The sequence below is a fragment of the Vombatus ursinus genome, unplaced genomic scaffold (genome assembly GCF_900497805.2).
Source record: "Vombatus ursinus unplaced genomic scaffold, bare-nosed wombat genome assembly UNPS02015255.1, whole genome shotgun sequence".
NCBI classification, from domain to species: domain Eukaryota; kingdom Metazoa; phylum Chordata; class Mammalia; order Diprotodontia; family Vombatidae; genus Vombatus; species Vombatus ursinus.
The window spans coordinates 8,156,339-8,171,293 of NW_020955033.1; the positions used below are offsets into that span (position 1 = coordinate 8,156,339).

At 34.3% G+C, this 14,955-nt stretch overlaps 1 protein-coding gene across 2 annotated transcripts in view; it reads right to left on the reverse strand.

The window, feature by feature from the left end:
* Positions 1-1,153: 1,153 nt before the first annotated feature.
* Positions 1,154-14,955, reverse strand: part of LOC114031930 (ubiquitin-conjugating enzyme E2 variant 2) — a 47,730-nt gene continuing 33,928 nt past the window's right edge. For both annotated transcript variants that reach the window (XM_027847146.1, XM_027847147.1), the window contains 2 exons: positions 9,742-9,867; positions 1,154-3,582 (listed from right to left, as the gene is read on the reverse strand). In XM_027847146.1, the coding sequence (XP_027702947.1) occupies positions 3,436-3,582; positions 9,742-9,867 (273 nt within the window). In that variant the 3' untranslated portion in view covers positions 1,154-3,435. The remainder of the gene's footprint in view (positions 3,583-9,741; positions 9,868-14,955) is intronic.

The following is a 14,955-nucleotide window of genomic DNA, read 5'->3' on the forward strand; positions in this document are numbered from 1 at the left end:
CACACACACACACACACACACACACACACACACACACACACACACACTTTTAAACCCAGAAAGAAGAACTCTTCAAATAAAAAAGAAAATGACAAAACAAAACAAAACAAAAAAAACTCCATCAAGCTAGTATTTGGAAAAAGTAATGGCTACCTGTTAACTAAAGAACAGAATGAGATTAGGGAAAGGTGACATAAATAAAAAATAAAAATAAAAATTGTCAAGTATTAGAATTCCATTCTAATGTGAAAATACTATAACATATGCCTGAAACAAATGTACATGTTTAACAAAAAATAGTCTGACATTTTGGTATCTAAGAAAATAAAACAAGCGAAAATTCAAATAAACTAAGTAGAACACTAATCGAGTACAACCGATTCTATTCCACTCCTAATTTTAGCCTTTTATATCTTTCTACAACATAAAGCATTTATTAGACTTATCTCTGGTTTACAAAATTATACATATCTAACATTTGAGTCTATAAAAGATGTTTTGGGAAATAAAATTTCAGTTTTCCTAAGTGCTTACAAAGCCTTAAGCTAAATAGGTATTATCATTATTGCTTGTGTCCTTTAAAAATATAATAATTTTTGAACATTAGCTTTATTTTCCTATTAAACCAAATTCTATGACATCAAGTGTTTATGTTTTGGATTGATACACTCAATCAGAATTGTCAAGTCATACATAGGAAAATCTTTTACAACCAGTATTGGTGTTTTCCAGCTATTCCTTCTGTTATACAGAAGAAATATTAGTGTATTTAAGTAAAATTAAATATTCATTTATCAATAAAATGCATAAAAAATAAGAACTTTTACTTTTATCAGTTTAAGTACCTTATGCCACATTTTTCTTATGAAATTACCTACTGGAATACACATGGCTCAAGCTAATCTACTCTTTGAGCACACAAACTACTGATTAGATATTTTTTAATGTCATGATGAAGGCCCTATAACATACCCCAAAGGCATTACACAGATATTTGTAAGGTTGCAAATGGTTGTTCCAAGACATTGGAAAATCACAGGTATGTCCATGAATATAAATCTCTTTAGTTCAGATATGCTGGGTCACAGGGGTAAGAGTTTAATATATGACCAATTCAGAAAGCAGAACACTGACCTAATAGGACAACAAGAAGTTGTTTTACAATCCTTTATTAGCATATGATCACCCTTTAAGGGTTTCACTTACTAACCTCTTAAACAATCATCTAAGGCAATTGTACAGTTCACTTAAAAATTTTAAGACTATACACTCCTAGAACCTTGGCCTCTTTTCAAGAGAGACAAAGGGGAAACTGCATAAAAACTGCCCTGTTTAGATGTTACTCTACGTAGGAGTGGTTCTACATCATCCCCCTTCTATAACCAACCAACATGGCTTTGACTGCTACATACAGCTCAATTGTAGCATGCAAAAATGGATTCTGCTTCCTAAATCTGTTAATTGGCATGCAAGTTTCTGCAGAAATCCATAGTCCCCCAAAATTAATGACAAATATAAGTTGCAGAGTTAACTTAGACAACATATAGCTGGAAAACCAACACTTGAACACAATTGTGGGCATGAGAGGAAGGAACACAAGAGAACAGTTCCAGAGTTTCTCAGCCTCACCAGTATATAAAGAATTTAACAGCATACAGATGATTTAAAGTAATACATAGTTCCCAGAGTAAATAATTAATATTCCCACTACTACACTTTACTAGCTTCCATGTAGGGCAAGAGTCTCTCACAGAGAAAAAGCACTTATCACAGGCACACTGATTGAGACTGCCAGAGTTCCCTGAACACCTTACAAAGTTTTATGGTAATGCACATCAATTTCCTTTCTTTCCCAACCATTTAAAAGTTAACATTTTAAAAGTAGAATGTATTTTAAAATCAGTAATAACTATTCCAAAACATTTTTTACATAAGTAGTGGTGTCTATGTGTGTATTTAGTAACATTTTAAACTTCCTTGTGAATAATTTTAAAGTTAATGAGTTAGAAGCATATTAAAATACATCAATTTAGCCAAAGTAGTATCTTTTACACTGATGAACTACATAATCTGATGAAAGAAAGGTAGTGCAGAGCTATAAACTCAACTGATGATTCCAAATCATTTCAACATACTACATGGTACACATAGATTGCTAATGTGAAAACCATTATTAAAACCACAGAAAATGAAAATATGATTTGGAAATATGTTGGGCAACACATGGTATAAATTCATTCTAGTTAAAGGCATTGTACCATAAGCAGTCAGGGCTGACAATATAGTCAAAAGAAGAGACATGCTTATATACTTCCGTGTAACTAAGTGTTTTAGTGGGAACCTAAAGTTTCACAGAAAAATGTTAAAGAAAAAAGGGTTTTAAAAGAACTAAAACAGCATGTGAAAACAGGAGTGTAAGAGACAGGTGCTGAAAATTCTGGTGTGATTAAAAACTATGAGGTTTTTAAAACACGATAGAAGGGATTTCTATTCTCGCAAAGACGGGCTAAAACCAATTATGTAATTGCTCCTTAGCAATAATATCCAAAGGTCCAACTAACTAGTATACAAAAATAGGGGAACAAACAAAAGAGATCAACAAGATACAATAATTCTGATTTCAGCTACTTCGGCAAGTTATTGTACATATAATACAGCAATATCATAGAAATGGCACAACCTCTGAGGATACTTTCCACATTTTATTTACATTTTAAGACTAACTTTAATCTCAGAATCACATATCCATACACCTATTTCCTTTGTTTTTTCACTTAAAACTTAAATTCATGGTTTATCAGAACAAAGACTGTAAACAAGTATTTACCATGTCTGTTACATGTAACACACAGGAGCTGCTTTAAACAGAAATCCATCTCCCTCCCTCAATCCCTCCCCCCTTTTTATAAATACAGGTATCAAAACAATCCTGAACATACTCTTTGTTACTACTAGTAGTCGGTACCCACACCTTTTCAAAAATTAAACAAAATTAGCAACAGTATTTATTGTACCTGCTACTTTAAACAATTTAAATTGCAGCTCTTTCACTAAGCAAGATGGATCAAGCATGCCATTTATAATTTTCTTTCTTGAGAAATTAGATTTCTGAAACACACATTACTCCACAGCAATCTGACACTTCTTTGTCATGCTTTCATCTTGTAAAACCTGAATTGCATTTGGAGTACTCCAGGTTTATGCTTAAATGATAGTGCCTTGATAAGAGAAAAAAAAAATTGTGCTGCATTTTTCTTCCCATTGTGCCCAAAAACATAATGGGTGTACATATATTAAATATATTCTTACAAATGTCCAGGTCATGTATATCAGCTGGAATTCTTTTAATGTGTGGGTTTTGCACTGTGAGATTTAATCAAGACATTAACATGAGTAGAAGGTTGTTGGTTTAGATAAGTTTGAAATTTGTTAAAATTAATTGCTGTATGTTTGTCCTTCTGGAGGTTGTGGAAGCTTCATGTTTTCTTTGGACATCATTAGACGCCTTAGCTCTTGAAGTACAACTTTAATGCTATAACAATTTTGCCATTTTGCTAACACTGGTATGCACCGTGCATCCACCTAGAAGAAAAAAGACCAAAAATAAATGATGTATATAAAATACTATACCTGTAAAGATGAATAAATCATTTTAAGCATAACTTTCTAAGTCTAAAATTTCACTTTCAATCTTTCCTGGACCCAAAATCAGAAGACCTGGGTGGCTAGCCCCAGCTGTAAGTTATATGACTCTGGGCAAGTTGATTACCCTCTCTGGGCCTCAGTTTCCTCATCTGTAAAGAGAAAGGCAGCATAACATATTAAACTTAAATCCAAGTCCTGGTTCTTCCTTACTACATTTAACTATGTTGCCTTGGGGGGAAAAATCATAATCTCAAAACTTTAGTTTTCTTATCTGTAAAATGGGAAAAACACATAAACCTGGATTACTGTAAAGAAAGACAGCACTCCGAAAACCTGTAAGTATTCTATAATTATGAGCTAGCATTACCTGTAAAATGAGAGTGGGACAAGATTCCAAACTAACATCAATTCTTTTTTCATTAAAAAAAGTTATTAAAATATAATGCTGTAGATGAGCACTTAAATTTAATCAGAGCATTTCATGAAGTCTCTCATGACTGATAATCTTGTAGAGATGGAGTGATATGGACCAGTTGAGAGAACAGTTAGATTCAGTTTTGAACATGTTAGAAACATGGCAGATAAATGACCAGAGCTCTGCAGAAGTCAGGACTAGAGATGGAGATTTAGAAGACATGTCATGGAGGTGATAATGAAAGCTGTGAGAATCAATGAAATTGTAAAGGAAGAAAATATATAAAGAGAAAACAATCAAGTCAAGGACAGGGCAAATCAAAAAACACACATACTCATACAAAAGGACTTCCTCAAAAACAAAGAAGGTAGTTCAACAAGGAGTTGAATGACCTAAGTTGTGTTGACTACTCTTTCAACAATTTTGGCACTGAAAGCGGGAGAAGAGGTAGAGAATGGTAAGAGGTACAAGAGTGCAGGGGAGGTTTTTTAGAATGGGGGACAATTAGTATATTTTAAACAAACAGGAAGGAGCCAGTAGAGGGAGTTGAACATTAAAAAGAGATATGCAGTGACTGATGGAGCAAAGTCACAGAGAATAATGTGGGAGGCATGGATTTTAGCAAGGAATAAAACTACCTCATCCTTCGAGGCACAAGGGAAGGAAGAAGAGGACATGAAAACATAAAAGGGCTTAGAAGAGAGGAGTGGTGAGAGTTCATGGCAGATGACCTTGACTTTCTCAGTAAGTATGATGTGAAATCATCTGCTTTGAATGGAAGTAGAACTGGGGAACTGGAGAATAAAGAAGTTTGGAATAGCCACTTTGAGAAATATGAATCAGTAAGGGATTATTAAAAGGAAAGCTTTAAAGCAATGGGCCCAATTAGGGTCAGTTAACACAAATTTGCAGTAGACCAATGGAATATCCTGTAGTCTACGCACCATTTGGCCACTTCAATAAACCAGGGAGAAAGAAGATAGTGAGTTTTCCAATGCTGGAGATATTACAAGATGCAATGAGCAAGGGATTCAAAGGCAGAATTTTACATCATTGAAATGGGGTGAAGACTGATTCAAGGCCTGGTAGAGACGAAAATGACACCAGGATAGGGTTGTTTTACCAGACCAGAAAAACAAGGAAGATTCACTGTTTTTCTCTCCTTTACCATTCCCTATACCAAGATACAGATAAACACATACACTGTTATCAAGGTATAATTATTTCATTTTATAATGGAAAACAATGAGATAAAATGAATCACATCGGGCAAGCCCCTTTCACCTTGTTGGATCTAATCTTCCTTATCTATAACATGAGAGTATTAGACTAAAAGATCGCTAATGTCCCTTTCATTTCTAGCATATAGTAGATTCTGTTTTAGAGACAATCTTTTTTATATATTGGAAAATACTCTATTATCATTTCCATTGTCCACAATTAATGCAATACATTCTGCATAACAAAGGCAGTAACTGGGAATTGTCTAAGAATAGAGATTCTCTGTGGAATTTTTCTTGAGTTACTAAAAATTAGGAGAATGCTATATAATATAGCACGTTTATAATGCAATCTTATTAAACTATTGTAAACAGTCTCTATACCTGGATGGAGTTTATAAAATTAATGGAGAGAAACCCAAGATATTTCTAAAAAAGAAACAAATACTTGCAGCTGTATAATAGCAGTTAAATAAATATAAGTGATTGCAAATCCTGTGAAATACCAAACAAACTCCACAAGAATATCCATAAACTCTCAATAAAGATTTTGGTGAGAGTGAAGGATGGGGAGGATGATTATGGAAAAATAAATATCATGTCAGAACACAACCTGCAGTTCATCAGTTGATAATACACAATAATCCTCCAAAGTTAAGATCCCACAGCAATTTGAACTCTCTAATTTATATTTTACAATGATAACATCCCCATAAGAAATATTTTTGCCTACTTTCTCTTCATAAACACAGACCGATATTATTTTAAAGGCACATTACAAATCTACTGGTGCAAAATGCAACATCAGAAGCTAATAATTAGGTGCCCAGGTGTACTCAAAAATATACAATTATACAACGAAGCAGCATCAACAGGAAATGTGAAAATAGAAGTTTAATTACTATCAAAGAAAAAAAAAGAATTCAACCTCCCATATACACAACCCTAAATGCCAACAATTTGTTTCATTTTCAAAGAACCATAGCAGAAGACAATAAAGTTAAGTTCAAATATTCAGTTAAGCACCTACTATTAGGCATGTTTTAAGCATAAGGTATACAAAGATTAAAAACAAATGGTTAACATGGTTAAACTCTGTACTACAGGTAAAGTTATTAATCCAATTCAACAGACATTCCTCATTTGCTTACTGCGAGGTTTCAAAGTGCAGTGTAGAATGCAAAGAAAAGGACATAAAGGTGAAGAAACTAGGTTCAAATCCTGGCTCTGTTATTTATTAGCTATGTGATCTTAAGAACGTCACTTCACCCACTAGTAAAAAGGAGATAATAATCCTAACATGGCATCCCTGGGCCTTAGTTTCCTCATATGTAAAAAGAGAGGGTTGGTTTTGATGGTCCCTGGGGTCCTGGCCAGCTCTAGACCTATGATCCTATGAAACAGCCTCCAGGATCCACAAGACGAAGACTCTGTGAGGACAGGCCTTGTTCAAACCTTCTTTTTACGATGCTCTCTTCATAATGATAACTTAGACTTATATGAACATTTACATTTTATAAGATACCTGATTCATTCTCATTTGATCCTCAAGGACCCCAGGGACCATCAAAACCAACCCTCTTTTTACAGATGAGGAAACTAAGGCCCAGGGAGTTAGTTTCTCCTTAGACTTCAGGACCACTCCTCAGTCTGGCAGTCTTCTTAGAACTCTGTGAAAAGGCTGGACTGCACTGCTTCTTCCTACACTCCTCCAGCGATGCTGTTCTCCTCCATGGTTATGTTTTAACTAGGTTATTCTTATGGTGTGAAAACTTTACGGAGTTGTTATAGTTAAAATATCTATGCTCATTTAATTTCAATTAAAATAAACTGATTTGGCTAGATAACAGTGGTTGAGAGGTTAACTGATTCAGAATTAGAAATGATTAATACTCCTGATTTTTGAAAGCTATCTGATGCCTCTAAACACAGACTGAAATTATTTCAGAGGGTGGAGCACAATCTGTTTGGGTTATAAATCTCAAATTCTAATCCTTAATTCTTAGCCTTGGCTTCAAAGGGAAGCCCCAATCAAATTTCTCAAAACCTCAAATTTCTCAAAAACAACTGCTCTTTCAAAGCCACTCTCCAGGGACACTTGAGAAGTACTTACATTTCCAGTAACAGTCGCTTCTAAAATATACAAACACATGTAAACTCACATACATCATAGGTCTGAACAAATATATCCATAGCTAAATGCTATTCCTATATGGAAGCTTATTCCATCAATTTATCTGCAATTTATCTCTAACTCAGGCCTGCAGAACTTGCAGCTGCTTACAGCCCAAAGGTTGCTTACAGCAGGTCAAAGAATTTCCTCTACATACAAAGGATGTTTTCCTCTACATTTTTCAGTCTGCAGGCCTGCTCTAACTTACAGTCTTAAAGGCTGAGTCAATGGAGGTTTTAAGAGACCTGCCCTTGGTCATCAGTATGGACATGAACCCAGGTGTTCCTGGGCTCCAAGGCCTATCAATTTACTATGGCACCCTGCTTCTCATCCTGTAAATACAGATACATAAATAATAATAAGACTTATCCATAACACCATTATATAAGTACACATGGAAAATAAAGTGGAGAAAAAACTTATTTCCAAAGCCTTTTCTAAGGATATTTCAATCACAATTTTAAGAACCTTCTTTCACACAAATATAATGCAAAATAATTTATTCCATATGGTTTCAGTAAAAAGAGAGGTGAGAGATAACTGCAGTGATGGTAGATAGATACATCCGTTCTACTAATCAAGGCAAGGTTCTTTTACAAGATTATTTTTTAAAATACCAGATGTGAAGGATAAACCTTGCCTCAAACTACAACAGAATTAACAGTTGAGTTTACTTCAACAAACAACTATTAGGTGCTTACTTTGTTCAAGGTTCTGTGCTATGCAGCAAAAGCAGCTAAGCCTCCATTAAGAAAATAATATTTATAAAGAATTAGAAGCATGATAAGATCAAGAATGGCTGAATATATTTCATAAGCTAGAATAATGCTCCACACATATTTGCAAAATGCTTAAAAATTACTACTCTCCTCATCCAAACTCAGATTACTATTATCAATTCCTTAGAAACACTAACAATTTAACAATTGAGAATATAAAGCTGGGCAGTTTCCATTTAACTAAAACATTTCTTCTATTATTTTTTTAAATGCAGACTTTACCACACCCACCCTTTCATCCTTCTCCTTCCCCAACCCTATAACATATTACTTTCCTAGACCCTTTAATGGGGGTTTTCAAGCATTTTTTTTGTCTCAAAACATGATCTAGTAAACATTAAAATGAGGAAAAAAACCATTACAGAAGATGCTAGATATACTTATTGTTAAATTAATAAGCACCAAGTGATTATCAGGACATTAAAAAATTGGTCACCATTTATCATGCTTTTTAAGAAGATGTAATTAAGATTCTACTTATTCTCTTCATTTGTATCCCAAGTTTTCAGTATTAAGCTGCTCTGTTGACATTCAAATATTATATAGCTAACTTCCTCATTCCTAAGAAATTCAATCATTTCCAATATCTGGATAAGATCACAAGCCAAAGAGCCAAGTGGTCACCTAAAATTAATAAGAGAACCAACTTACTACCAAAACAAATGGTATTAAATGCCAAATGAGGTGACTTCTACTAGTGGAGGTTGGCTTTCTGCAACCTATAGCCTTATAAGTAAACTAGAGCACTGAGAGATTCAATGGTTTGCCCAGGGTCACAGAGTCTTTTATTTAAATGTGTTGGTCCAAAGTCTTCCTAGCTACAGAGTCAGCTTTCTGCCATCTTATGGTTAAATATAAGTTCCCTATAAATGTAATACCAATAATAAGAACATTTATATTTCTAAATAAAAGAAAACACTAAACAGATCTGAATATCAGTTACAAAATTCAGGACACACTATGTCTTTGGTATAGGTAAGGGAAAAAAAGGAGACGAGAGAAGTGTGTGTGTGCATGCGTGTGTGTAGATTTATATGCATACAACAGATAAACTAATGCATTCGGATTTAATTCAAGTCAGATTTGGAAAACTGTGCAGTCTACATTCAGACTAATACAACTTTCAAGGGAAAAATAAGTGTCTTGCCTTGATCAAATAAGATACTTGTAAAGTGCTCAACACTGTGTCTGGCATATTGTAGGTACTTAGTAAATGCTTATTCCCTTCCCCAATCCATTGAATAGAGCTAAATGAGCAAAGGTTACTATAAGATTGAATAAAAGTCTAAGTTTAAAAAAAAAAAAAGGAAGTTTCACCAAAATACCTAATTTCTGTTGGTATAAGAGAAGTCTGTAAGAGGAGCTAAGCTCATGCAAAGAAAACAAGAAACAAGATTTTTTTTTAATACCAATCAAGAAATTTTCTGCTATAAGTTTAAGAGTCTTTTTCCTCTAGAACTCTATTAAGAGCTTCTTTAGTGGAGTTTGGCAGAGATAATTTCAACTTACCATTCCATTGGAATTATTTATCCCATTCATATTAATTTTTGTTACAAATCTAATTGTTGGAGGTCCTTCTGGGTATTTAGATCCACACTCTACTTTCAGACTGTATATTCTGTTTTCATAGTTTGTCTGGAAGGCAAAAAAAAAAGATCAATAGCTTATTAAGAACTAATGATATTTTAAATGACAAAACTTTAAAATAATCTTATTTAAAAGATACCAAAATAAATGCACTGAATATGTTGTTTTATGGCTCATGATTTTGGAAGGTGTTAGAGAAGATGGTTGAATTTGTCTTTTGACTATTAAATTTCCACAGTTAAAATTATCAATGTAATAATAGGAAAATGAGAGTAACTGTCTTATAAATTACAGTCAAAAACAAATAATTCTAGAAGCAACTCCTCCTCTAAAATATGTTATTTTAGCATCAGTAATACTCTTTAAAACAAGGTTCAGTGAAACTGAAGATAAAATTTAGCATTTTGCTATAAAATCAGCCCTGTTGGATCTCACATAAAATATTAAAAGTAACTTCTATCAAAGGCTTCATGCATGAAAGAATTGAATGAAGATACCAATCATGGTATAGTGAAATGAGAACTGACCTTGAAGTCAGAAGACATAAGTTCAAGTATTGGCTGGACATTTATTAAGTGACCCTACCAAAGGCAAGTCACAACCTCAGTGAGCTTCAGTTTCTTCCTTGGTCAAAGTCGGATAAGAAGACCTGGATTATATCCCTCACAGGTCAGATGTTTAAAGTATTATGTAAATATGATCTATTTTTATTATATACCGGTGAGAGTTATATACAGATACAACCTGCATATTAAGAATCCAGGGAAAGTGAACTGCTGGGGAGAAGGGGAAAGTGCCTTAATGGAACAAATCCTACAGCATAAAATTACACAATGGGGCCTCTATATACTACAGCATTGATTCCCAATCTCACGGTAGTAGTTAACACTATCAGCATCCATTCCAGAATGGTCTACATAAGCATTTCCCAAATTATGCATTGCAGAAATCTAGCTATTTCTCATGACCATTATTAGAAGTACCATGAAAAAAATGGCAATTAGCAATACCTTTCCTATGATATACCAAATTATGTATCATGTTTATAACACACATTAAAAGAGGCTTTAATTTTTTGCTTCAAAATGTCCCTAGTAATCCCTTTATTCCTATGTTATCCCATACCCAACACTCCTCAAATCAATATTAATGGGTTCCAATCATATATTTCAAGATAAAAAAGTTCAAGTTTATATGGGAAACCCTGATCTATAGAAACAACTTAGAATAGTCACATAACAGATTTTTAGCCACAGTTGTTCAAACATGTAATTCAATAATTTTTCACAATATAGGATCAAAATTATTTCATGTTGTTTTTCATATTTCTATTGATATATGCATTCAGTTTGTTTTACTAAATTACCTATTTGCACTTAGAGACATAAATGCAAGATTTATCACTACCTAGTATTTCTTTAATAATTAATGTTGCTGATATACCAGTTTTCTAAATTGTTCATGACTTAGCTAGCCAGTTCAAAGACTTTTTTTCTATGTTACATTCCTCCTGGTGACTTAAATTTGGACCAATTAACTACTACCTGCAGATAAGTCATTAGAAGAAAGTATGTGGAGGGTAGCATATATGTTTTATACAAAAAAGGTAGAGACATAGGCAGGTACAGAATTTTAAGAAAATTGTTTCAATACATTGAAAAGGTTAAGAAGCATGATATGAAGAATTAAAATTATTGCTAAGCTACTGTGAAATAGAGACAGTAAAATATTGGATGGATGAATGGACAGAGATTGAAAGAGAGGAAGGAGGAAGAAGGAAGGAAGGAAGAAAAGAAGGAAGGAAAAACAAGATGAGAAATGGCTATAAAGCAGAAAAGTGAATAAGAATGGGGTGTCTTAGAAAATTATATGGAACAGAGTGCATCACAAGTTTAACATCCCTCAGAAACACAAGCAGTCCACAACTTATTAATGTTTCCTTGGGAACACCTACCCCACTAACCTGGTTATTTTTCTTTCCCTCCCCCTACTTTCCCTGTCCTCATCAACAGAGCTGCCTCTGTCCTGCTGTCTTTTACCCCACACACATTCCCCCTGCAATGGAGAATACTACCTGTTTCCTTCTACCCCTCTTCCATTAATGCTATCCTTGCCCCAATATTTTTTACCATCCTCTAACTAGAACCAATCCTTTCCCAATGAATTTTACCACTAGGGCAGATTCTGTATCTTTGCTCCTTCTCACTGTCCCAACTCCAAGTATCTTATGTTTACCTTTAATGTTTGCTGTCCTTCCACTTCAGGCCATGGATGCTATCATCCTACCACCCCTTGCTTTCACCTGGCTCTCGAACCAATCCAATCTGCTATCCCCTCTTTCACCCTTCATTTCCCCTTCAAAGAGAATCCTGTCCTATTCCCTTTAGTCCTTCCACCTCGCCTGTAAAGCCGACCACAGGAAACTCAGCCATCCCCCAACCATGGGAGTCAATCCTAGTAGTTTGAAGCTAAGAGAATTTCTTTTAACACCAAGAAGAAAATGGTAAGAATCCATATTTCCAATGCCACAACTACAAGAAAAGAAGATATAATCCTGATATTCCAAGTTTGGAAGCCTAAATACATTGAATATACCAACGCAAACATTGTTCTAAGTGTTGTCTGGATTTTGAGTACTATTTGGCAATCTAATGTTTAGTTGGTAATCTAGTTGAATCAGGGGTTAAATAAGCTTGCACAAATACACACAAATAGCACTGCAGAAGCAGAATGAGTCAAAGATAGAAACATAAAGGATGTCTGAAGAACAAGAGCACCAAAAATTATGAAAACTCCCAGGAAGGAAAGGGAAAGAATGGAAGAATAATATAAACTAAGTCAAAGGATTAAGGAGAAAAGAAGCAGCTATATATGCCTATTTCACAAAATACGAACCTGGAAGAGGAAAAGGGTGGAAATTCATACCATTTAACTTACCTGACAAAAAGAATTAAAAATTAGGTTTCACATATATACTCACTTTCTGGTTCCTCCTCAAGTATGCATTTTTAAAAATTCAGCATATTTACTTGAAAATAATAATATCTCACATTTATATAATTTTATGTTTTATGAAAGGCTTAAAAGACAATGGCATGCATTTTTTTAAAAGTGGTAATGAGGTAACAGACTGATTTTGGAACACCATTGATATAGTTGTAGATATTTGGAAATCAATCTATAATTCCTCACAATTATCAGAATATGAGATGTGAAGAGAGGGGATAAAGGCACTATGGCATATCTTTTGCTTTCTTCAAAATGTGATTTCCTCAACCTAAGTAACTCCCTCTCCCAAAGCAGATCACAACCCATGCACACCTCTGTAGATAGTCTCATGAGTTGTGACCAAAAAAAATTCATCACCTGGTGGCCAGCCTTTTGGTGATGAGCCTCTCTCCGAACTGAGCGAGGCTGGTCCTCAGGCGACAGTCTGTCGCCGGGCCCATACTCTCAGCCTTTCCAGATTGGTAGAACCTGCCAGAGCTTGCACTCCATTGGCATCTTTGGTTAATCTGATACATGTTTTGACCATAATTCAAACACTGCAGCTTTCCCTGATGCCTAAAAGAACCAAAAGCAAAATAAAAGGATTTTATCCTGATGGCAGCAGATTGTCTTAGGACAGTGAGAAAATTATGCGAGTGGAAAAAAAAGCAATAAATCTGAAGTCTGAGGACTTGGATACAAATCCCAGCTCTGCTACTTACTAGCTATGCAAAAGGGCCTTAATTTCCTCAACTGTAAAATGAGGGGATTGAACTAGATAATTTCTAAGGCTTCCTCTAATTCTAACTCCTCCTCCTAAGTTACACAAATGTTAATTGATTTGAATCCACAGGAATGACGGAAGAGTACTAGAACCAGTGGATTTAGCAAAATGAAGCAAATATACTTTAAAGTGTTATTTCTAGTGGATTTTACTGTAAAAATCTTTTACATTTAACTACCATTAACTAGAAAATTAATTTCATACTAATTAAATTACAAACTAAAGCAAGTGTCCTAAGTCATTATCTTCAACAAACTCAATATGCACTAAATATGTACTGTGTAGCAAAGTTGATAAAGAAACATATGAAAAATAATATTCTTTGCTAGAACTTATAGGTGATTTTTCTTAACACCTATTGTGAAAAGTTGTTTTAAAAGCTGATAACTTTTAAACATGCACAAGCATAGCAAAATAAAAACTGACAAATAACAATAAAATATTCCTTCCATGAAATTAACATTGTTATTTAACCTATCCTAGTTTCCTTGTGAATACTGTGTTAACAGGCAAAAATAGCTAAAATATACTTTTAATATGCTATATTATGATTTATTTCTCAAAAGGACCTGTGATCTCACTGATGGAGTAGTCCAACATAAAACTACAAGCTATTTATTCTCGTTTATCCTGTGTGACTTTTGCCCTATCCTTCAATAAATTCTCAACAGGAGTTCCACCCAACTTGCTGCTGACATTCATTTAGCTCTCTTGATATCACATGAGTAAACACCCAATGGAACACATGGCCTGTCCAACAATTACTCCTTTGTCCTCCTCTATTGATCATAGATTCTTCTGATGACATTCTTTACAAATCTTCTCCTGTACAATTCATTATAATGTACTACAGCCTCCTTATGTTCACTCATGTGCCTCTCTACTGCCTTTTGAATGGCTCTCGACGTTAAACTCTTTAGAAACTGTGGTATTAAAAAGATGACTCTCTATTTCAGAAAGAAACTTAGGGTCATTTTAAGTGTGTAATTTCCCAAAAGTAATCTAGCCCATTCTCATTGCTCCTATTTACTTTTAAGCTCAGCTTACCCATAAACAGTTTCTGACATATAGGTACTTATGGATAAACTCTATGGATTGTCCATCCAACTGCATAGCACAACCTGGCAATATTCATTCACTGTTTTTTTCTGCATGCATAGTTAGGTCAAACTTTTATAAGTAATTATGGATCTTATTTAAGTGGCTCTGCAATGTTCTGGGGCTTGATAAAATCAGCACAACATCCTCAAAAAAGAACATTACAGGACCCTCACCAACTACAGGGAATTCCTCTTTCCTCTAAACCTTCCATCAAACCAGCTTCATGACAGTGGCGTGAAACACATTTGGCAAGCATACGTTTT